Below are 25,287 nucleotides of genomic sequence, written 5' to 3'. Positions count from 1 at the left end.
CCAAAAAGCCAGAAGTGGAACTGTGGCTCAAGTGGTAGAGCAGTAACCACCACCACAATGTTCTGCTTCACTATAGGCCCAGAATCAGCAGAGCCAAGTACCATGGGCTAAACCCTCTCAAACTGTGAGGCCAAATAAGAAACTAAAGAAAGCAAGGGCAGGAAGGAATACTTTTTTTTTTTGGGTCCGGTCATGGGCTTGAACTCCGGGCCTGGGCGCTGTCCCTCAGCTCTTCAGTTCAAGGCTCTACCACTTGAGCCACAGCGCTACTTCCAGCTTTTTTTCTTTTTGGCTTGTGTGGTGCTGAGGAATTGAACCCAGGGCCTCATGCATGCAAGGCACTCTACCACTGAGCCACCTTCACAGCCCAGGAAGGGATACTTCTGAAAGGCAAGAGTTGGTAAATCCACCAACAGTCTGGGTGATCACTAAATTGTCTGAAGCAGGTCTATATTACTTATTTTTCTACCTACAATTAGTGCATCCAGCCTACTGGCAAATTCTGACAATGCTAATTTTTTTTTCTATTTTTGGTCAGTCATAGGGCTTGAAGACTGGAACTGGGCACTGTCCCTCAGCTCTTCAGCTCAAGGCTGAAGAGCCACAATACCACTTCCAGTTTTCTGGTGGTTTATTGGAGGTAAGAGTCCCATGGACTTTCCTGCTCAGGCTGGTTTTGAACCATGATACTCAGATTACAGCCTCCTGAGTAGCTAGGATACAGGCATGAGCTACCAGCGTGCCTGGCTGCTAATCTTATATCCATGCCTTGGGAAATGCCTTTAAATTGTGGTTTGTTCTTATAAAGGAACTGGCAGGGATCCATGAAGTGCCAAATTGTCTCAAAGCCCGTACCTATGCCTAAGTGTATCCCATGCTAGAAAGTAACAGTCATTTCATTTGAACTTAATTATGCCTGGAAAGCTAAGTTCTTGTGCATTTTCTACTGTTATTTTTTGTGCCAGGCTGGGGACTTGAATGTAAGGCCTGGGTGCTCTCCCTGAGTGTTTTTACTCAAGGCTAGCGCTCTACCACTTGAACAAAAGCTCTATTTACAGCTTTTTGGGTAATGTAGTGGAAATCAAGGTCTTACAGATTCCCCAGCCTGGGCTGACTTTGAACCACAATCCTCAGATCTCAGCCTCTTTTGTAGCTAGGATTATAGGCATGAACCATTGGTGCCCAGCTCCAGTACTTTTTTTTTTTTTTTGGTCAGTCATGGGGCTTGAACTCTGGGCCTGGGAGCTGTCTCTGAGCTCTTCAGTTCAAGGCTAGCACTCTACCACTTACGCCACAGTGCCACTTACAGTTTTCTGGTGATTAATTGGAGATGAGAGTCTCATGGACTTTTCTGCCCGGGCTGGCTTTGAACCATGATCCTCAGACCTCAGTCTCTTGAGTAGCTCAGATTTTGGGTATGAGCAACAGGCACTGGACTCCAGTCCTTTTTAAAACACTAAATTTAAGCCAGGCGCTGGTGGCTTATGTCTGTAATCTAACTAGTCAGGAGGATGAGATCTGTGAATCACAGTTCAAAGCCAGCTTGGGCAAGAAAGTCCATGAGATTCTTATTTCCAATAAACCACCAGAAAACCAGAAGTGGTGCTGTGGCTATTGGTAGAGTGCTAGCCTTGAGTTGAAGAGCTCAGGGTCAGCGGCCAGGCCCAGAGTTCAAGTCCCACGACCGACAAAAAAACAAAAAACAAAAACAAACGAACAAACAAACTCTACTAAATTTCACATGTGAAAATACTCCAAGAGTTGTAAGAAAGACCACAAGGCTGTTCTGACAGGATCTTGTTTTAATTGTCTATGACACATAGATCAAATAATGGTTCAAAATTAAGTCTGTCAGAGTTTAAAAGAAAAATAGCTGAAAACAAGTTTGTGAATCCTTAATTTTAAGTAACTTTCTGGCAAGAAGAATAAAACAGTCTTAAAACTGTGCTTCAAAACTTGCATCCTTTACCTCAGTCTGTTATTCATTCATTCTGCAGTGATACAAGTGAAAACACGAGTAAATACTGCTCTTTGTGTCAGGAGACTTTCTCAAAAGCAATCACTTCCTCTGAACAGCAGTGAAGGCTGGCATTTGGATGGGTTGGATTGGGTGCACAGGCTGAAACACTGGCTTCTTTCTCATTTCTGAATGTGTCTTCACGGTAGGGAGGAGCTGATTCCTTTTGATGATCTGTAAGGCCAGCTGGGTATTACCTATAAAAACACTCCATATTAAAAAAAAGCATGTAACACTGCCAACAGCAGAGAGAGTAGGCTGTTAGGATCCTGTAGGCGAGGTACAATTTGTCTAAAGAAGCAGAGGTTTGAAGCCCTGATGGTATATGGGAAACACAAGACAGACCCACAGCAGCCTAAGATTTTTTTTGTGTGTATGTGTGTGTGTGCTGGTCCTAGGGCTCACTTCAGAGGCTAAGTGCTGTCCCTGAGCTTTTTGCTCAAGGCTAGTTCTCTGCCACTTGAGTTACAGCTCCACTTCTGGTCTTTTGCTGGTTAATTGGAGACAAGAGTCTCACAGCCGTCCTGCCTGGGCTGGCTTCAAATCAAGAACCTCAGATCTCAGCTGCCTGAATAGCTAGGATTACAGGTGTCAGCCACCAGCTCCTGATTCTGGCAACAGGTTTTTAAAATTCCTTAAGGATTCTCAGGTATCGCCTAGTTGGAGAATTGTTAAAATACAGGCAAGCCAGGTGCCAGGAGTAGAACCCATACCCTCACATACATAAGTGGTATACCACTGAGGGATAACCAGTAGTAGCCCTTGCTGCATTTCATGTAGAAGAACTGGATGAGTACATCTTCAAGGAAGGAATACGGTTTGATTTTTCTTGAGCAAGGGTCTTTGATTACATACCATTCTGCAGTTCCAGATAGACTGCCAGCAGGATGGCCTCAGGGGGAACCTCCTTAGGATGGATCATTGAAGCCGCCTTTGCTCAGAACAAAAGACATCATGAACAACCAACAGTTCAAGACACAAATGCCCAAGGAATGTTAAACAGAGAAAAAGAAAATAGAAAAATCTAAAGCTAAACTTATTCAAGCTCATTTCCACAGGATCCCCTCCTGTCTTGAATTCAGGGCCTAGAAGCTGTCCCTTAGCTTTTTGCTCAAGGCTGGTACTCTACCACTTGAGCCACAGTTCCATTTCTGACTTTTGGTAGTTGATTGAAGATGAATCTTATGGACTTTTCTGCCTGGGCTGTCTTCAACCAAGATCCTCAGATCTCAGCTTCCTGAGTAGCTAAGATTATAGGCTTGAGCCATGGGTGCCCAGTTAAGACAGGTTCTAATATGTAGCCTAGGCTGGCTTTGAACTCATGATCCTTCTACTTTAGTCCCTCTACTGCTGAGACTATAAAGGAATAATACTACTAGGCCTAGTCTTAAACACAATACAACTTAGTAAAATAAACTAATTTACTTGTTTCTTTGTTGTTGTTTTTAATGGTCTTGGGGCTTGAACTCTGGGCCTGGGCCCTGTTCCTCAGCTCTTCTACTGTAGGCTAGCACCGTACCACTTGAGCCACAGCAGCACTTCCAGCTTTTTTCTGCTTATGTAGTGCTGAGGAATCAAATCCAGGGCCTCATGCAAGTAAGGCAAGAACCACTGAGCCAACTTCCCAGCCTCTGTTGTCATTTCTTGGTACTGGTTCTAGGGCTTGAACTCAGGACCTGGGAGCGGTCCTCAGCTTTTTGCTCAAACTAGCATTCTACCCCTTGAACCGATGCTCCACTTCCAGCTTTGCTGGTAGATTAGTAGAGGTAACAGATCTTCCTGCCTGCACTGGCTTTGGAATGTGATCCTCTGATCTCAGCCTTCTGAATAGCTAGAATTACAGGGCTGAACCACCAGCACCTGGCTAATATGAGAAGGAGCCATAGCACTAGTCAGTACTAAAAGGAAAGGAAACCTAGGCTGCTTTGGTCAAGAGTACTAACATTAGATTCACTTCTTCAGGCTGTTCCTGTAGTCTTTCCCTAGCCTGAATATCAACCTGCATTTTCCAGCTAGTTTCAGTGGTTCCCATCTAGTTTGAGTTGCTTGTTGCTCCAGTGTGCTTCGCTTCTTCCCTCAGTGGAACTGCAAATGTGTTTTCACAAATACGGATTGAGTGTAAATACCTAACAACAATGAAGTCCCCCAAAAGTTAGGCTGAGTGAGGCAAGTGAAACCACGGTGAATTTGGAAAGGTTTATCTGAATACAGCTGTGGAGGGAGGGAGGCACTGAGGGTCAGACCACAGGAGAAATGGCATGGAAAGCTGAGGAGTGAACACCGTAGTTTGGTCCTGATGGCATGAGTGTCGTCCCCAAAGCCTGTTTCTTCGGCTCAGCACAGGCGTGCTCATGAGGTGCCTATTCCTCTCACTCAGGTCACTGAGGGATAACAACTCAGCCCAGAACATGGGATTTTTATACTAGTAGGCTGAGCTTTAAATATACTAAAAACATTGTTATAGCACCCCGCAGATAATAAAATCTTTTCTCTTAAGTGGCTAGTAAACAGGGGTCCTTTTTTGTTCTTTGTACTATCTATATGCAGCTTTTTCTAAAATAAAAGAAATCAAGGCATAATTTTGTGAAACTTCATGGCACTTTGCTTATTGGCTATTCACACTGCTTAGTGGGGGGCAGGTGCCCTTGGAACCATCTACTGGAAGCCCTTGCCAACTCTTCACATCATGCTTCTGGTCTCCTAGGCAGGGTGGCCTCCCAATTAACAAAGGTCCAGCCACTGGATTAACCTAGAAACCAAGGGACCAAAACAACCCCCCCCAGCCCCTGAACCAGGCTTGACCCCACTGTGTCTCAGCTATAGAGGGCTGTTAAACACTCCCCAGAGTAACTTGCTGTTCAACCCTTGCAGAACACTAACTGCTTTCCCCCCAAGTATGTTACTGAACCTGCTGACTGGGATCAGAAATGCTGACCAGATGCTACCAAGTTGACTGAATATTATTTGTAGCCATTTCCTATGGTTCAGCACCATCACTTTTACGAAATATCAATTTCCTTGTATTATTTATTGAAGTTGTTCTGTCTCCTGAGAGCAGGTTTAATTTCAATTTCGGTTCCTAAGGCAAGCACATGTGGGCTTTCTCACTATGGGCCATTTGCACAATCTTCTTGTATTAGACGTATTAAAATAATATAGGGTAAGGGGAAACAAAGGAGGAGGCAACAATGCCTCCTCATTACCTTGCCCATGTAATTGTAACCCCTCTGTATGGTATTTTCACGATAAAAAAAATTCTATAGGAAGTCTTGTAAGAAGCAGACATATAAGTCTATTTGTTTCTGTCTCACTCCCATGGCTTGGCACACAGTGAACACTTGACAGGTGTGTGCTGCATGCATGGCCTTCGGAGGAATTACCCTTCCCCCTGGGGGGGAGTTAATGCTGATGCCAGGTGTCCTCTAGTATAGCCCCATTCATCTTTCCAAGGATGGGTGGTCCCCTTTGCCTGGAGGCCTGCCATCTCAGTGGTAAAATCCAGGGGCAATTTTAGTTCAACATTACAAGCAGTCTCACTATATAGCTCAGGCTGGCCGGGGAACTTGCAATCATCCTGCCTCTGACTCCTATTAGAGATTATAGTATAGGTGTGCAGCACTACACATGGGGGCAAGCAGCTTCATTTTCTCCTATCCCTTTTCCTTCCTGCCTCCTATTTACTTTATTTTGAGCCATACTTCCAATTCTTTTTGCTCTTTTTTTTTTTTTCCTTCCAGTCCTGGGGTTTGCTGTCCCTGAGGTTTTGTGGTCAAGGCTAGCACTCTACCACTTGAGCCACAGTGCTACCTTCAGCTTTTTCTGTTTATTGAAGAGTTTCACAGACTTTCCTGCCCAGACCGATCTCAGCCTCCTGTGTAGCAGCTAGGGTTACAGGCCTGAGCCACCAGTGCCTGGCTCTAGACTGGCTTTGAACCACTATCCTCAGATCTCAGCCTCCTAAGTAGCTAGAATGATTTTGCCTTTTTATTTTTCAGGTAGGGCTTTGCATTTTTGCCTGGGGCTGGCTTTGCTCTGCAATCCTCCAACCAACTGCCTCCTGTACCTGGGATTATAAACATTATTATTTTTTCCAGTCTGGCCTTGAACTCGGGGCCTAGGGTTCTGTCCCTGAGCATCTCTGTGTTCAAGGCTAGTGCTCTACTACTTGAGCCATAGCATCACTTCCGGCTTTTTCTGTTTATATGGTACTGAGGGATTGAATCCAGGGCTTCATGCATGCTAGGCAAGCACTCTACCACTAAGCTACATTCCCAACCCATTTCTCAATTTTTTGAAGTTTTAATTACTAAAATCATAGGATCATAGGATGAAGCCAGGCACCAATGGCTCACATTTGTAATCTTAGTTACTCGAGAGACTGAGATCTGAGGATCTGGATTGAAAACAGTGCAGGAAGGAAAGACTGTAAGACTCTTAGTTCCAATTATCACCAAAAAGCCAGAAGTGGAGCTGTGGCTCAAATAGTAGAGCAAGAGCTATAAGCAAAAAAGCTCAGAGTCAGTACACAGACTTTGAGTTCAAGTCCTAGAATTGTCACGAAACAAAACCAAAACCCCATAGGATAAGATCTGAGAATTGCACTTCAAAACAACGATGGGCAGGAAAGTCCATGAGCCTCTCATCTCCAATTGATTAGCAAAAACACTAGAAGGGAAGCCATGGTTCAAGTGGCAGAGCACCAACCCTGAGCAAAATAGCTAAATGATAATGCCCAGGTCCTAATTTCAAGACCCAGTATTAACACCAAAAAAATAAATAAATAAAAAATCAGGAAATATTTTTCATTCATTAAGTGTTCATGTTCATATACAATGTTGAACTACAAGAATATTTTTTTTAAGGTAGGGAAAGGGAAAGTAATACTTTAATGTTTAAAACAAACCAACCAGATGCTTCAAATAAATTAAGAAAAGCCGTAACTTCGAATGATTTGCCTGCTGCTTGTAAGAACAAGGCAGCTCAGATTCTTTTTTTTTTTTTTTTTTTGCGTCCGGTCGTGGGGACTGAACTCTGGGTCTGGGCTCTGTCCCTCAGCTCTTCAGCTCAAGGCTAGCACTCTACCACTTGAGCCACAGAACAACTTCCAGCTTTTTTCACTTTGCTTATGTGGTGCTGAGGAATCGAACCCAGGGCCTCAGGCATGCAAGGCAAGCGCTCTACCACTGAGCCACCTGCCCAGCCCCGGCAGCTCAGATTCTTGCGTGGCCCTGTGGCCTTGCCTCACCTGGTGCAGACACTTCCGGGCTTTGTCGTACTCGCTCCTCAGGCAATACGCACTGCCTAGGTTGAACAGCATCACAGTCCGGGCAGAGTTGACAGAACTGGGGTAGCACTGTGGGGCCCGCTTCCCAGCTGGGGAGAAAGGGTAGACACATTGATGAAAAGGCTGGGTAAGAGCAACCCAGCCCACCACCCAATCCACTCAGAATAAAGCCAGCACTGTTCCTCAGGCTCACAAATAAATGAAGGACACAAAAGATGTAGGGTCTAAGTCTTTGGGATGCAGGCCAGGCTACTTTAGTATTTACAAAACTTCTTACTTACAGGACTCCATTGCTTCATTGTCACCCTTGTCTGATCCTACAAATACATGAAAATAAATCTGAGGGATAGGACAACAGAGTGTATCTTCTAAAAGCCTAAGTTTCTTTATGAAATGGAAACCTAATGTAGCAAAATTTGTCATGCTATCACCTTTCATGTAGTGGAGGTTGTAGTAAAGATGTCAGAATGCCACCCACACCACCCCAAGCCTGAGTGCTAACCCTGAATAAAGTGAATGCTACTCAATTTCACTTCCTCTAAAACTTAAATATAATCTGAAATTGGCTTTTTGAATATAGTACTTTTATTACTGCCTGGATTGTGGAATTGGTTCAAACCAAAATTATAGTATCAGAACCAAGTCAAAATGAATCTTAAGCTGGGCATGGTGGCACATATCTGTAGTTCCAGTGACTCAGGCAGCTAAGGATGACCTGAGCCCAGGAGTTTGAGGACAGCCTGCACAATATATTGAGACCCTGCTTCTTACCAAAGAAATAGGAGAGGACAGAAAGAGAGGACAAGAGAGAAAAGGAAAGGGAAGGGAAGAGAATTTTCCTGACTCTACCAGCCTTCAAAAGTAAGATATGATAATCAACTCCCAGGTTTACTTAGCAAGTAATTACTTCATTAAGTGCAGCCAAAAAAAAAAAAATGTGAAAAGGCCACCTGAGACTTCCTACCCTCCACACCATGCCCTTAGATTTCCTCACATCCTGATTATGACAGGAAGAACTGGCAACAGTGACCAGTTCTGATCAAGTGTGTCCTCATTAACCTTGGTCCTGCTCATTTGAAGAGATCCCTAAGGAGACATCAGTGACATTCTCTGGGTTCAAATGAGTAATAGCATCGGATATTCTGTCGAGAGAGATGAGGGCTTCTGCAGCATATAAATGGCCCAAAAACCTAAAATGAGAAAGCAGATTTCACATAGAAAAAAAAGTAGGTCATCACAAAATATCACATGTATAATAATACTGGACATATTATATTACTATATACTGCGTTTTATATAGTTCCTGTTGTTCAGTTGAAATCTAAATATATTTAGTTAAGATAGATCAATTAAAGGTTGTGCCACTCAAAGACATGCTTGTCTTTTATAAATATCTTGCAGAGTACCTGCTTAGAAAGGAGGAGGGACTGAGTTCCAACCCTAGCACTTGGAACTGGAGGTGTGGCTCATTTTTGTCCTGAGTGAAAAAGCCAAGCCAGAACTGAAGATCTAGAGTTGAAGCTCCAGCAGTGCGTGTGTGGTATACACACACACACACACACTCACCAAGAAGTGGCAAATTTATGCTGTTCAACTAAGTTAGAGATTATACACACACACATGCACATATACACACACATGTATATGTGTATGTATATGTATATTGTTAATGGGGTTTGAACACAGGGTTGGCTTGCTTGCTTCGTTGGGAGCTCTATAACTTTAGCCACATTTCCAGCCAGATTTTGGCTGGTTATTTTTGGAGATGGAGTCTCTCAAACTTTTCTACCCAAGTTCCTTGAATCTCAGCCTCCTGAGTAGCCAGAATCTCAGGCTTAAGCCACCAGCACCTGGCTGCTTCTTTTGTATTTTCAAGAAAACCTGGGTTATGTTTGGGGAACACTAGTTTGAAAAAACACTTAGCAATCAATATTAATTTTAGATGATCCCATAAATTAGTTTATAATATTGGACTAGAATCCAGGGCCTTGAACATGTTAGACATGTAGTCCAACACTGAGCTACATTCTCCATCTAGTCCCTCCCCATCTTTTTTTTGTGTGCTGGGCTTCAACTCAGGGCCTGAACTTTTCTCACACAAGGCTGTCACTCTACCACTAGAATCACAGCTCTACTGCCAGCTTTTTGGTGATTAATCGAAGATAAAGAGTCTCAAGGACTTTCCCGCTTAGGCTGGCTTCAAACTGAACCTCAGATCTCAGTCTCTTGAGTAGCTATAGGCATGGGTCACTGGTGCCTGCTAGCTCAAATTTTTTTTGTCACTATTGGTCATGGGGCTTGAACTCAGAGCCTGTGTGCTGTCCCTGAGCTCTTTCTGCTCAAGGCTAGTGCTCTGCTCTCTACCACTTTGAGCCATAGCACCACTCCTGGTTTTCTGGTGGTTAACTGGAGGTAACAGTCTCACAGATTTTCCTGTCCAGGCTGGCTTTGAAACTTGATCCTCAGATCTCAGCCTTCTGAGTAGCTAGGATTATAGGTGTGAGCCACTGGGGCCCTTGGCTTCCATTTTTTTTTTTTTTGGGTCCAGTCACAGAGCCTGAACTCTGGGCCGGGGCGCTGTCCCTCAGCTCTTCAGCTCAAGGCTAGCACTCTACCACTTGAGCCACAGCGCCACCTCCGGCTTTTTTTCTTTTTGCTTATGTGGTGCTGGGGAATCGAACCCAGGGCCTCATGCATGCAAGGCAAGCACTGAGCCACCTTCCCAGCCCACTGTTCTTGAGCTCAAGGCTAGTACTCTACACCACTTTGAGCCACAGCTCCACTTCCGGTTTTCTGGAGATTAACTGGAGATAAGAGTCCCATAGACTTTGCTGTCTAGGTTGGCTTCAAACCATGATCCTCAGATCTCAGCCTTCTGAGTAGCTAGGATTACAAGGGTAAGTCACCAGCAACCAAATATTTTGAGTATTTTGATTGTAATTTCCCATGTAAGTTCCAACACTGTTTCCTACACATATTCTACTTCTGCTGTACTTGTCTTCAGATTCTAGCATAGCCTCCATTTTAATTTACTTTATTTGGTTAAATTACTTGTGTGTCAGTACTAGCTTTTGAACCTAAAGCTTTGTGAACTCAATTAGATTTCTTTTTTTTTTTTTGGTCCAGTTGTGGGGCCTGAACTCTGGGCCTGGGCGCTGTCCCTCAGCTCTTCAGCTCAAGGCTAGCGCTCTACCACTTGAGCCACAGCACCACGTCTGGCTTTTTTCTTTTTGCTTATGTGGTGCTGAGGAATCGAACCCAGGGCCTCAGGCATGCAAGGCAAGCGCTCTACCACTGAGCCAACTTCCCAGCCCCTCAACTTTCTTTTTTGATGGGTCTTTTCTTTAGAATTCTGCTTATTTCAGGGCCCAAAGACCTAGCAGTAAAACTAGAGTCCAAAGTTTGTGTTTCTTAACACTCAGCCCAGCAAATGCCATTCTCCAATCCTTAAGAGCCAACTGAGAAAAATATGTCTATGGCTAAGACATGACATGAAAGTCTGTAAACTTACAAATACATATTCCACTGGAGGAGTAAGGAGTAGTAGTGTAACAGCCCTGAGAGAAGGTGGGCCAGGGACACACAGGGCAAGTGACACTTACTTAAGAGATCCGGACAGCTTGGGTTGCTGAAGAAGTTTATCTGCATGGTTCAAAGCCATAAGGTTATCCCCTAAAGCCAGGGCCACATAAGCACTGCAAGCAAGTATAGAGCACCTAGAATATAAGAGCAAGAAGGGCCAAAGCCTTCAGTAAAACTTGATAATGGTTCCATCTGCCAAATAGCAGGAAAGGTTCTAATTATAACTATGACAGACTAGACACTACAAAAGAAAGGGGAAACAGTAACACTGATGTTAAGAATTGGCTGCATACTGTGGCTCCTATCTATAATCCCAGGTATTCAAGAGGTAGAGATTAGGAGGATACTGGTTCAAAGCCAGGTCCAGCAAAAGTCACTGGCCACCAGTGGCTCACACCTATAACCCCAGCTACTGAGGAGGCTGAGATCTGAGTATCATGGTTCAAAGCCAGCTGAGACAGGAAAGTCTGTGAGACCACCACAAGTTGTGCTGTGGCTCAAGTGGTAGAATGCTTGCCTTGAACTGAAGAGCTCAGGGACAGTGCCCAAGCCCAGAGTTGAAGCCCCATTATCAACAAAAGAACAAAAAGCAAGAAAGCAAGAAAGAGAAAATGAAAATTTAATGGAAACACTATGAAGCTTTTTTTTTGCTTTGGTTACTGAGTATGTAATTTTAAATCTGAAACATTTACAGAAGAGAGGAGTATGAGGGCAGGCAATCTCCCAGCAGAGGACACAGGGGTTCAGGGAGACAGGCTTTTCTAGTTAATTTATCTCTCATCTCCAGAAAGAAGGCAATGGTTAGGTCTATATGACAAGATCAGGTATGTAACTTAATTTCTTCTGTTTTTATTTTAAAATGGCAATGAGAATCCATTCATTCAGGAAGTACACAGGGCATTCAGAAGGTGGAGGCAGGAGAATGGAGAGTTCTAGGCCAGTCTCAGATGTACACAGCAAGACCCTAGCTCTAAAACAAACCAGCACAAGATGCCTGCCATATGTTATATATTTACCGTTATATAAACAAAGAAAAAAAGGCTTTTAAATGTCTCTTCTCTAGAAGCTGAAGACCACATTTCAGGGCAGTAGCAAAGCTTAAGGTCCACTTTCCTTTGCTAAAGATTAATGTAAAATGTGAAGCATAAATACACAGTGTCCTACCCTTAGAGCAATTTTTCACCACTCTGTAGTAACAGATGAACTGGAACTTGTTAGGGAATACAGGTTATGCTGAGCGTGGTGGCACACCTCTGATAGGCTTCAACCTTTGAACTTAGGATCTCTAGGCCCACTTGGAGCCTCAGGTTTCTTCCTGTCTGACAGCTTTGCTGAGGAAGCTGATATCTACCTGGCTCCCACAGCCAGGGGATTGTGCCTGTATACCTTGGGGCTTACAGTCCAGGACTAGGCCGATTTGCAGCAGGCTTGCTGGGAAGAGCCTGCCCTGGCCTCTCCTGACAGTGGGTGGGCTATTATTGTTCTAGCCTACTGTCAAGTCCAGTTTGGGTCCAGAAATCAGTCATGTAAAATTTGCAGCAGGACTGTTTTCTAGCAAGCAACCTATAATGACAAAAAAAAAAAACAAAGATACAAATCGGTTTTCCTCATCTTTTAAGCGACCTCACGAAATCATGATAGGATAAAAGATTCTATGAGTACACTAATCATTCTATTAAAAGTAATACTTCAACATGTGAATAAAACACTGGGAGATGGGGTGGAGCTCACAGGTAGATCGCTTACTCAGCAGGCCCAGGCTCTGGTTCACTACTAGGCCCAGTGGCAAAAACTACCACACTGGGGCCAATGCTCTTACAGAGGCATATGGTAAGGATTAAACAAGTTTCACTGCCCAAAGCCCAAACCAACCTTTAGTGTGTCTTCCCCTGGTACCTCAGTCACTCCTAATTCCACTTTCACATATGAGAAAGGTGCAATCCCCGCAGACTACATGGCTTTATCTAGCAAGCCCTGGAGAATTGCTGAACTAATTCAGATCATTCCAGCTTTAAAGTGACCTCTCAATGTACACTATTTCCTTAAGTCACTGCCCCATTTGCTTCCACAGACACTCAGTGGATGTGACGGTTCATCAGACTGGAAGAACACCACCACTAGGGCAGAGGTAGCTTCTGCCACCTGGGGAGGGTCTGACAAACCTGCCTCCACCTTCCACATGCTGCAGGGGCTAGCTACAGGCTGCAGACCACCAACCCCTGAAAAAGAAGAGGGAGAAGCTGGGTGCTGGTGGCTCATGACTATAGTCCTAGCTACTTAGGAGGCTGAGATCCCAGGATTGCAGTTCAAAGCCAGCTTGAGCAGGGAAATCCATGAGACTCTTATCCCAAAGAAAAGATCAGAAAACCATTAGTGGTGCTGTGGCTCCAAGTGGTAGGGCACTGGCCTTAAGTGAAAATGCTCAGGGACAGCGCCCAGGCCCTGAATTCAAATCTCATGTCTGACAAAAAGAAAAGAGAAAAAAAAGAGGGAGAGAGGACAGGCAGAGGGAGAGGAAAGGAAGAGGGAAAGGAAGAGGAAGAGGGAGAGTAATAGGCAGATGAGAAGGAAGGAATGGGAATTGCTTTTCCCTCTCCTTAAAACACCAAATTACAATCAGCTTTTTTTTTGGGGGGGGGGGTCCAGTCGTGGGTGGGGCCTGAACTCTGGGCCTGTGCACTGTCCCTCTTCAGCTGAAGGCTAGCACTCTACCACTTGAGCCACAGCGCCACTTCCGGCTTTTTTCTTTTTGCTTATGTGGTGCTGAGGAATCGAACCCAGGGCCTCATGCATGCAAGGCAAGCACTCTACCACTGAGCCACCTTCCCAGCCCCTACAATAAGCTTTTTGACTGGGCATTATAACCTTTGAAAACGTATATCCTCTGAATTAAATGTAATCCAAGTACCTGAAATAGTAAACCTTATTAAAAGAAGTGAAAGTTTGTGAAATCCATTTAGTTATAATTTGCCAAAGTACAGTAAATTTATAATGAAATTCCATAGTAAACAGTATTTGAAAATTGATTAGGCTAGAGCAGTGTGGTTCCAATGGTAGGGGAGCCTGTCTAGCAAGTACAAGGCCATGTTCAATTTGTTTTGCAATTCATATCTATGTTTGGCTCTAAAACTATCCCTCTTGCTCAACATCTTGCTTAGAGTAACACTTCTGTGTAAAAACAATCTTCTGGGATTTTGAATTCAGAATCTTGTTCTGTTTTTTCTTTTTCTTTTTGGTAGGTCGTGGGGCTTGGGCGCTATCCCTGCGCTCTTCAGCTCAAGGCGAGCACTCTACTGCTTGAGCCACAGCACCACTTCAGTTTTTCTAGTGGTTTACTGGAGATAAGAGTCATACAGACTTTCCTGCCGGGGTTGGCTTTGAACTGAGATCCTCAGATCTCAGCCTCCTGAGTAGCTAGGATAACAGGCATGAGACACCGCCGCCTGGTCAGAATCTTGTTCTTGTTAGGCAGGTCCTCCATAACTTGAACCACACATCTAGCCCTTTCTGCTTTAGGTATGTATGTAGGTACATACATATGTATGCATGTGTGTATATATTTGGTGTGCATAAGTCCTGGGCCTTAAACTTAGGGCCTGGGTACTATCCTTGAGCTTTTGTGCTCAAGGCTAGTACTCTTATCACTTGAGTCACAGCTCCCCTTCTGGCTTTATGGTGGTTAACTGGAGATGAGAGTCTTATGGACTTTCCTGCTTCCCCCAACTCCTTTGGCTGGCTTCAGATCTCAGATCTCAGCCTCCTAAGAAGCTAGGGAATACAAGAGTGAGCCACCACTGGCACCTACCTCAGTATTTTTTAGCTAGGGTCTTTTGCTGATACTCATAAAGGCTTTGGACAATAATCTTCCTACTTATGCCTCTTGTGTAGCATGAACCATCAAACCCAGCTTCTTCTTTTTTTTTTGTCAGTTGTGGGGCTTGAACTCTGGGCCTGGGCACGGTCCTTCAGCTCTTCAGCTAAAGATGAGCGCTCTACCACTCAGCTACAGAGCTACTTCTGGTTTTCTGGAGGTTTTTTGGAGGTAAGAGTTTCACAGACTTTCCTGCCCGGGCTGGCTTTGAACCATGATCCTCAGATCTCAGCCTTCTGAGTAGCTAGGATTACAGGCGTGAGCCACCAGCACCTAGACCCAGCTTGTTCTTGAGATAGGCCCGTGCTAGCTTTTTGCCTGAGCTGGCTGTGATTCTTCTCTATACTCCTCACGAGTAACTGGGATGATAGGTATGGGGCCTAAGGAGTTATCTGGCCTCATAGCCCTCTCCTGTATCACTCTGAATGTAGCTGCTTGTCTTCCTCTCCTTTAGCCCACTGCAAAATGCTCAACTCCATCCCATCTGCGCGGCCCTTTTGCTGCATGAGGTCCTGTGTTGACAGGTTCTAGGAACTAGGTCATAGTTGTCTGGGGAGAGGGGGGACATTACTCAGCCTCTAAAGGTTGTGGGAGGGACCCTGGCAGTCCTGCCTGTTCCTAGCTGCTCTTTTCCCTTCAGCTCCCAATCCCTACCCTGGGCCTTTGGACATTAGCTCCAATTAACCCAATTCCATTTACCCAAGCCTAAAAAGAATCCTAGTGATAAACATACTTAAGCACAAACATACCCCATGATAGGAGTCCAGTACAAAGAAATGAAAAAACTTTTTTTTTTGGCGGGGGGGTGGAGGGAGTCAGTTGTGAGGCTTCAACTGGAGGCCTGACCCGAGCACTGTTCTTTTTTTTTTTTTTTTTTGGTCATGGTGCCTGAACTCTGGGCCTGGGCGCTGTCCCTCAGCTCTTCAGCTCAAGGCTAGCACTCTACCACTTGAGCCACAGTGCCACTTCTGGCTTTTTTTACTTTTTGCTTATGTGGTGCTGAGGAATCGAACCCAGGGCCTCATGCATGCAAGGCAAGCACTGAGCCACCTTCCCAGCCCACTGTTCTTGAGCTCAAGGCTAGTACTCTACACCACTTTGAGCCACAGCTCCACTTCCGGTTTTCTGGAGATTAACTGGAGATAAGAGTCCCATAGACTTTGCTGTCTAGGTTGGCTTCAAACCATGATCCTCAGATCTCAGCCTCCTGAGTAGCTAGGATTACAAGGGTAAGTCACCAGCAACCAAATATTTTGAGTATTTTGATTGTAATTTCCCATGTAAGTTCCAACACTGTTTCCTACACATATTCTACTTCTGCTGTACTTGTCTTCAGATTCTAGCATAGCCTCCATTTTAATTTACTTTATTTGGTTAAATTACTTGTGTGTCAGTACTAGCTTTTGAACCTAAAGCTTTGTGAACTCAATTAGATTTCTTTTTTTTTTTTTGGTCCAGTTGTGGGGCCTGAACTCTGGGCCTGGGCGCTGTCCCTCAGCTCTTCAGCTCAAGGCTAGCACTCTACCACTTGAGCCACAGCGCCACTTCTGGCTTTTTTCTTTTTGCTTATGTGGTGCTGAGGAATCGAACCCAGGGCCTCAGGCATGCAAGGCAAGCGCTCTACCTCTGAGCCACCATTCCAGCCCCTCAATTAGATTTCTGATCACAGCTAGGGTTCTATCAAGTAAGTCACAGCATTATTTCCAGAATTTTGGTGGTTAATTGAAAATAAGACTTTGGGACTGGGAAGGTGGCTCAGTAGTAGAGTGCTTGCCTCGCATGCATGAGGTCCTTGGTTTGATTCCTCAGCACCATACAAACAGAAAAATCCGGAAGTGAGTGCTGTGGCTCAAGTGGTAAAGCACTAGCCTTGATCTGAAGAGCTGAGGGACAGTGCGCAGGCCTAGAGTTCAAACCCCACGACTGACAAAAAAAAAAAAAAAAAAGAAAGAAAAAGGAGAGAACTCATGGATTTTTCTGCCCTGGTTGGCTCCAAACCTCCACCCTCAAATCTTAATCTCCTGAGTAGCTAGGATTAAAGACAGGAGCCACTAGTATATGGTTTAATTAGAAATTAAAAGTGTTACTGAAGATGGGAACTTGCTAAGAAAGTGCTCTACCACTGAGTTACAACCTCAATACCTCCACTTTAATCCTTTTAAGACAAGCAACTCTTGGTGCTAGGAAGGTGGCTCAGTGGTAGAGTGCTTGCCTTGCATGCCTGAGGCCCTGGGTTCGATTCTTCAGCACCATATAAACAAAAAGAAAAAAGCCGGAAGTGGCGCTGTGGCTCAAGTGGTAGAGCGTTAGCCTTGAGCTGAAGAGCTGAGGGACAGTGCCCAGGCCCAGAGTTCAGGCCCCACGACTGGACCCCCTCCCCCCAAAAAAAGACAAGAAACTCTAAAATGACCAACCTGTATTTCTTTTCTATTTTAGTGTCTTTAGTCCCTTTCTGTGTACAAACCAATGTTCTCTGTTCAGCTTATTAGAATAGTCACTCCATTTTACAGAATGAGATGCTGTTCTTGTTAAAAAAAAAAAGGCAAATCAACATCTTTTTTTTTTTTGGTCAGTCGTGGGGCTTGAACTCTCGACCTGGGTGCTGTACCTAAGCTCTTCAGCTCAGCCACTTGAGCTACAGTGCCACTTCTGGTTTTCTGGTGGCTCAATGGAGATAAGAGTCTCTTGGACTTTCCTACCTGGGCTGGCTTTGAACCGTCATCCTCAGATCTCAGCTTCCTTAGTAGCTAGGATTACCGGTGTAAGCCACCAGTGCCCAGCTCCTAACTTCGAGAAATCTTAATAGTCTAACTTCAAAAACAAAGAAAGACTGGAGATGTGACTCAAGTGGTAGAGTGCCAGCTGTGAGTGAAAAAGCTGACCAAGAGTTTAATGGAGCAGAGGTAAGAGCATAGACCAATAGACCAAAAATAAAATAAAATAAAACAAAACAAAAAGCAAGGAGAAAATAAACCTCGAAAGAAAGTGGCACCAGGCATACAATGGCAGTGAACAATGAATGCCAGAAGATGGTGCACTAAGGAGGCTGTGAATGCCAACCACAATGCAGGCATCTTTTTTTAACACTGGGTATTCAATTCATAGTATTAACAGTAGAGAAAGTAAAAGCCAATATGCTCATTTCAATAGATGTAATATTTACTGTGCTTTAGATACTTACTTTAAGTTTTCTAACTCTTGTTTTCTTAATGGAGAAGAAGGTGGAGCTGGAATGAATTTGTCACCATCATGGCTTTTGCTACTGAAATAGAGACAAACTGGTAATTATGAAAAGGAAACAAATTAAGTATATATTTACTTTGCTTATCCTCATCTCCATGCAATCATTTGATAAAGATATAAAAATAATCAAAACAATGAAAACACTTAATAATTAGGTCTCTCTAACATGTTAAAGGTAAATGTATATTCTTTTCTCCAGCATGCAACAGTTTAACAAATTTCTAAATAAGAATTACCTCTACTTTATAAAGGAAATTACTTGTGTTTTTATACATTTCTCATTCCAAAATTAAATTAGAAATATAATGTCCTAAAAAAGAAAGAAAGAAATATAACGCCCTTTGTTATTATTTACAACAGAGAATTTTGGAAATTCTAGTTGAAGATTTTAGGCATCTATCTGAAAAAGAAGTGGATTTAGTAAAGTCCTGAAAGGATTTTGCTGGGAAGACAGGGAAAACACTACCTGCACGTTTCACTGCTTTCGCTGCTTTCTGTGGTCCCTCCTAGTTGATTGCTATTTTTAGACCCATTTTCCTGCTTTGGGTCTTGCTGTTCTTCAGGTAAGAGCAACAAGGCATTTCTTAGACAAATGGCTGCAAACTCCATACTGGCAACAGGAATAGCTGAAGACTGCCCATCACTTAGAAGAACAAAACTACATTAGCTAACCAGATGACATAAAAATAAACAAGACTTTTCTATTTTCAGAAATAACATCAATTAACTGTTAACAAAAACTTTATCCTTTGCTAGGTGAAATTTTAACAAAAAGTCTAAATGCTAGACTAGAATGCTGAAGAACCTCCATCCTAGCATTACATAGAAGATGTAAAAAGTGTAAGTACTGGATTCCAAGTCTATACATTGGCATAACTCTGGGAAGGACACCACATATGGTGACAAACCTTCAAGTTTATTTGCAGTGTCCATTATTAGTGCAATAGAGGAATTAACAACAGGGAAACTGTAATGAAGTAAGAAAGAATGGGAATGAAACAAAGAAAAGATTTTCACATTTGAGCCTTGGATACTCTTGGCTTTAAAAGCTGCCTTACAGGACTACGGGTGTGGCTTAGTGGTAGAACACATATGCTTTGCATGAATGAGGCTCTGGGTTCCATCTGCAGAAAGGATTTTGCTGGGGAGACAAGGTAACAGTACCTGCAAGCTTGACTGCTTTCATTTCCCCATCTTCCTCATCAAAGTAAATTACATTATAGGTTAAGTAAGACTCAAATGCCCTATGCCATGTACTACTACTAAAACTGTGAAAATCTTTTTTCTTTTGTTTTTGGCAAGACCTGGATGTTGTCCCTAAGCCTCTTTGTGATCAAGGCTAACTCTACCACTTTGTGAAAATCTTTTTTTGTCTTTGTTGATGAGGACTGAACCAGGACCCCATAAATATTAAGCACATATTTTATCACCAAATTACACTACCAGACCTGGAAAAACCATTCAGTTCTCTCTCTCTGTGCCAGTAAAAGGGTTTGAACTCAGAGCCTTGGTTTTTAGCTGGACCTTTTTTGCTCAAAGGTGGTATTCTACCATGTGAGCCATACCTCCACTCCTAGCTTTTTGTTGGTTAATTGGAAATAAGAATCTCTTGGAAGTTGGGCGTCGGTGGCTCATGCCTGTAATTCTAGCTACTCAGGAGGCTGAGATCTGAGGATCATGGTTCAAAGCCAGAACAGGCAAGAAAGTCTGTGAGACTTTTTTTTTTTTTTTAATATATTTTTTTTGGGTCCGGTCGTGAGTCCTGAACTCTGGGCCTGGGCGCTGTCCCTCAGTTTTTCAGCTCAACGCTAGCGCTCTACCACTTGAGCCACAGCACCACGTCTGGCTTTTTTTTCTTTTTGCTTATGTGGTGTTGAGGAATCGAACCCAGGGCCTCAGGCATGCAAGGCAAGCACTCTACCACTGAGCCAACTTCCCAGCCTGTCTATGAGACTCTTATCTCCAATAAAACACCAGAAAACCTGAAGTGGCACTGTGGCTCAAGTGGTAGACCACTCCCTTTGAGCTGACGAGCTCAGGGACAGTGCCCAGGCCCAGAGTTCAAGCCCCACAACCAAAAAAAAGAAAAAAAAAAGAATTTCTTGGAGTTGTCTGCTTGGGCTTGCCGTCCACCACCATCCTTGGATCTTAGCCCTCTGAGCAGCTAGGATTATAGGTGTAAATCACTTACACCTGGCATTGGTCTGGAACTCTTCATCCTCTTGTTACTGCCTCCAGAGTACTGAGATTACAAGTGTGTATCATTATACCAGGCTCCAAATTGGGATTATTATTATTTTACATAAGGAAACAAATATTTTCTCATTTCTTTTTTTTTTTTAGTGCCAGTATTGGTGCTTGAACTCAGGACTTGGGTGCTGTGTCTGAGCTTCTTTTGCTCAAGGCTAGTAGTGCTCTATCACTTGAATCACAGCTCCACTTTCAGTGTTTTTAGGTTTTGGAGTTTTGTGTGCTGGTTTAAGGGGCTTGATGTCTGGGCTTGGTTACTGTCCTTGAGCAATTGTGCTCAAGGTTACTGCTCTACCACTCCACTTCAGGTCTTTTCTTTAGTAAAGAAAGCTTGGGCTGGCTTTGAACTGCAATCCTCAGATCTCAGCCTCCTGAGCTAGGATTACATGCGTGAGCCACCAGTGCCTGGCTTTGTCTTAGTAGTTTATTGAAGGTAAGAGTATCATGGATATTCCTACCCAGGCTGGCAGGATCCACAGACATTAGCCTCCTCAGTAGTTAGAATTATAGGTGTGAGCCACCTGCACCTGGTTTATTTCCTTTTTAAAAATTTGCTGTTGGGATGGCTGGGAAGATGGCTCAGTGGTAGAGCGCTTGCCTTGCAGGCCTGAGGCCCTGGGTTCCATTCCTCAGCACCACATAAGCAAAAAGAAAAAAACAGCCGGAAGTGGCGCTGTGGCTCAAGTGGTAGAGGGCTAGCCTTGAGCTGAAAAGCTGAGGGACAGTGCTCAGACCCAGAGTTCAGGCCCCACGACCGGAGCCCCCCCCCCAAAAAAAAAATTTGCTGTTGGGGCTGGGAAGGTGGCTCAGTGTTAGAGCGCTTGCCTTGCATGCATGAGGCCCTGGGTTCGATTCCTCAGCACCACATAAGCAAAAAGAAAAAAAAACAGAAGTGGCGCTGTGAAGTGGCGCTGTGGCTCAAGTGGTAGAGCGCTAGCCTTGAGCTGAAGAGCTGAGGGACAGTGCCCAGACCCAGAGTTCAGGCCCCACAACTGGACCCCCCCCCAAAAAAAAATTTGCTGTTGTCTGTTTGTTCTGATTTTTGACACAGTCTCACTATGTAGCTTATATATATATATATTTATATATATATATATGTGTGTGTGTGTGTGTGTATATATATATATATGTATATATATATATATATTTATTTATTATTTTTTTCCCTCCCCTTGTCAGCTATGGGGCTTGAACTCTGGGCCTGGGCGCTGTCCCTGAGCTCTTCAGCTCAAGACTAGTGATCTACCACTTCAACCACAGCGACATTTCAGATTTTCTGGTGGTTATCAGAGTCTCACCGACTCTCCTGCCCGTGCTGGCTTTGAACTATGATTCTCACATCTCAGCCTCCTGAGTAGCTAGGATTACAGATGAGCCACCAGTGCCCTGCTTCCATTAGATATTACTTAAAAGTTCAATCAACAATCTGTACATGGGACAGTTTCTATATTACTTTGGTTGTTTTAACAAATTTTCCCTAGTACTAAAACTTAATTTTAAAATATTTTTGTAGCCAGGCGCTGGTGGCTCAAGTGGTAGTGCTTGCCTTGAGCTGAAGAGTTCAGGGACAGCGCGCAGTCTGAGTTCAAGCGCTATGACTGAAAAATAAATAAAAATACATAAATAAAATTGTTCCCAAGAACAATGAGAAAAATGACTAATTGAAAACAATCTGTGGCCCAGGCACCGGTGGCTCACGCCTGTAATCCTAGCTACTCAGGAGGCTGAGAGCTGAGGATCGCGGTTCAAAGCCAGCCCGGGCAGGAAAGTCTCTGAAACTCTTATCTCCAATAAACCACCAGAAAACCGAAGTGATGCTGAAGCTCAACTGGTAGAGCGCTCGTCTTTAGCTGAAGAGCTGAGGAACAGCGCTCAGGCCCAGAGCTCAAACCCTAAGACCAACAAAAAAAAAAAAAGAAAGAAAAGAAAAGAATCTATGGGGGCTGGGAAGGTGGCTCAATGGTAGAGTGCTTGCTTTGCATGCATGAAGCCCTGGGTTCAATTCCTTAGCACCACATAAGCAGAAAAATCCAGAAGTGGCACTGTGGCTCAAGTGGTAGAGCGCTAGCCTTGAGATGAAGAGCTGAGAGAGTGCCCAGGCCCAGAATTCAGGTGCCATGACAGGCCAAAAAAAAAGAAAAGAAAACAATTTTCAAGTCCTTTGTATAAAATGGTATAGTAGTGTTGGGATAAAACAAACAGTCCTACATACTTTAGTCATCTCTAGAGTTTTAAAATCCCTAATAAAATGTAAATGCTATGTGAAGAGTTGTTACATAGTACTGATTACAGATAACAACAGACATGTTCAGAACAAACACAATTTTTTCCATGAAAACACAATGTTTTCAGACTGCATTGGTTGAATCCATGGATGGAGAACACATAGATACAGAGATGGAGCCATCTGTCCAGGAACAAATTCCCCATTCCATGGATGTAAAGATTAATAGATATGAAAAGGAGACACCAAGATGCCCTCTTCTGGACATTCTGAATAATAGAACCAAATAAACTACAATTTCTTAGTACATGAAAATTTTTAGCACCCACAAATATAGTAAGTCAAAATTACATGGTTAGCTTAACATTCATTAACCTATGTATGAAGATCTATTTCTTCTTTTTTTTTTTGGGTCAGTTGTGGGGCTTGAACTCTGGGCCTAGGCACTGTCCCTGCACTCTTCAGCTCAAGGCGAGCACTCAACCGCTTGAGCTACAGCACTACTTCCTGGAGATCTATTTCTGAAGCAGCAGTAAAACCTAGTTACTGAGTGGTCCCTCCTGTGAAATGATAAACTCTAAGTATATGTCTATACTTAAAGTACATTGTGTCAAGCAGTATTAAACATATACTTGCTCTTGGCAAAATACTTACTTATATACAGTATTCTGTATGGACTGTGATGCCAGAACAATTTTACGGTGATAGCCTTGACCAACAATAGATTGTACAATTCCCTTTTTGCTTGGAAGACCTTTAGTTTCTTGTTCAGAACTCTATAAAATAAAATAGTTCAAATAAATGTAAAGGAATTTAAATTTAAGATGTGGTAAGAAAAATAATCCAGTATTTTAAAAATTACTGTTGTCATTTTAGGGAGGATCGTGCTAAAAACTAACCTCAAACTTGCTATGAGCTATTCGCTTCTGATGCTAGATCTTTTCCTTCTTAAAGAAGCAACATATTGTCAGCAACATATAAACAAGCTCAATACAAAACATAGCCACAATGCTAGATTTGCAGAAAACTAAAATCTCTAAATCATAAGATCAGTAAAGCCAGGTGCTGGTGGCTCATGCCTATAATCCTAGCTACTCAGGAGGCTGAGACCTGAGGATTGCAGTTCAAAGCCAGCCCAGGCAGGAAAGTTCATGAGACTTTTATCTCCAATAAACCACCAGAAAACTAGAAGTGGTACTGTGGCTCAAGTGGTAGAGTGCTAGCTTTGAGCTGAAGAGCTGAGGAACAGAGCCCAGGCCCATAGTTCAAGCCCCATGACAGACCAAAAAAAAAAAAAAAAATCAGCCAGGCGCTGGTGGCTCACGCCTGTAATCCTAGCTACTCAGGAGGCTGAGATCTGAGGATTGCAGTTCAAAGCCAGCCTGGGCAGGAAAGTCCGTGAGACTCTTATCTCCAATAAACCACCAGAAAACTAGAAGTGGTACTGTGGCTCAAGTGGTAGAGTGCTAGCTTTGAGCTGAAGAGCTGAGGAACAGAGCCCAGGCCCATAGTTCAAGCCCCATGACAGACAAAAAAAAAAAAAAAAAAATCAGCCAGGCGCTGGTGGCTCACGCCTGTAATCCTAGCTACTCGGGAGGCTGAGATCTGAGGATCGTGGCTCAAAGCCAGCCTGGGCAGGAGAGACCGTGAAACTCCTATCTCCAATAAACCACCAGAAAAACGGAAGTGGCGCTGTGGCTCAAGTGGTAGAGCGCTAGCCTTGAGCTGAAGAGCTGAGGGACAGTGCTCAAGCCCAGAGTTCAGGCCCCATGACCGGACCCAAAAAAACAAAAAACAAAAAAATATATATATATACACATAGATACACATATATGTACATATATATCCTAAATTTAAATATATATACATATATATCTATAGGTATACAATGTATACCTATATGTATACTATGCATACCTACATGTATTATACATATATATCTATAGGTATACTATCTATGGAAAACTTTACATATTTTTCTCAGATGTGTTATTTCATTGTGAGCTTGGCAGCACCAATTTCACTTATAAACTACCTTTCTTTTTTTTTTGGGGGGGGGAGGGGTTGTCAGTTGTGGTACTTGAACTCAGGGCTTGGGCACTGTCCCTTGAGCTAGTTCAAGGCTAGCACTCTATCACTTTGCATCACAGCACCGCTTCTGGTTGTCTAGTGGTTAAATGGAGACAGAAGTCTCATGGATTTTCCTGCTTGGGTTGGCTTTGAACTGTGATCTTCAGATTTTAGCCTCCTAAGTAGCTATATAATAGGTGCCTAGTCCTCCTCCAACTTACGTTCAGATGAATTTCCACTTAGTCATCCCAATGGACACTCAAATTCTCATACAGAGGAAAACCTGGAGTCAATCAATATGAACTGTCGGATCTAAATTTTACATTGCACAAGCATCTAAAGAAAATCATCTAGCTGGGCACTGATGGCTCATGTCTTTAATCCTAGCTACTCAGGAGGCTGAGATCTGAGGATTGCAGTTCGAAGCCAGACCTAGCAGAAAAGTCTATAAGACTGTTATCTCCAATTAACCACCAGAAAACCGAAAAAAAAAATGTTTAAAGAAAAGCATCTAAAGTAATTCTGATTTATAGTAACTACACAAGACCCTCAACAGGTAAATTCAGTAAAGGGAATAAGCAATTTCTGGAGATTCTTTTACTGGGTGACTAAGGCAGTTCTTGATATCTCTAGTCTGGCTTTGAATTCTCAATCCTCTTGCCTCCTCCTCCTGTGTGCCAGAATTACTGGTATATACCAGTACAAATTCTGCCTAAATTTATCACTTAATTAAAAAACTATCTAAT

The 25,287-nt window shown here is 43.4% G+C and overlaps 1 protein-coding gene across 3 annotated transcripts in view; it reads right to left on the bottom strand.

Moving 5' to 3' along the window:
• Positions 1-1,784: 1,784 nt before the first annotated feature.
• Positions 1,785-25,287, bottom strand: part of Cnot10 (CCR4-NOT transcription complex, subunit 10) — a 60,220-nt gene continuing 36,717 nt past the window's right edge. Inside the window, exons 11-19 of one of the 3 annotated variants that reach the window (XM_013028496.1) lie at positions 23,126-23,247; positions 18,464-18,640; positions 17,936-18,016; positions 10,904-11,017; positions 8,361-8,491; positions 7,583-7,618; positions 7,263-7,390; positions 2,873-2,948; positions 1,785-2,214 (exon numbers count right to left, since the gene is read on the bottom strand). In XM_013028496.1, coding sequence (XP_012883950.1) covers positions 2,060-2,214; positions 2,873-2,948; positions 7,263-7,390; positions 7,583-7,618; positions 8,361-8,491; positions 10,904-11,017; positions 17,936-18,016; positions 18,464-18,640; positions 23,126-23,247 — 1,020 coding nt within the window. In that variant the 3' untranslated portion in view covers positions 1,785-2,059. The remainder of the gene's footprint in view (positions 2,215-2,872; positions 2,949-7,262; positions 7,391-7,582; positions 7,619-8,360; positions 8,492-10,903; positions 11,018-17,935; positions 18,017-18,463; positions 18,641-23,125; positions 23,248-25,287) is intronic. The other 2 variants (XM_013028497.1, XM_013028498.1) reach the window with 2 other exon arrangements.

Source organism: Dipodomys ordii, unplaced genomic scaffold (genome assembly GCF_000151885.1).
Source record: "Dipodomys ordii isolate 6190 unplaced genomic scaffold, Dord_2.0 Scaffold110, whole genome shotgun sequence".
Taxonomy (NCBI): Eukaryota; Metazoa; Chordata; class Mammalia; order Rodentia; family Heteromyidae; genus Dipodomys; species Dipodomys ordii.
This window is presented reverse-complemented; position numbering and strand designations above follow the sequence as displayed.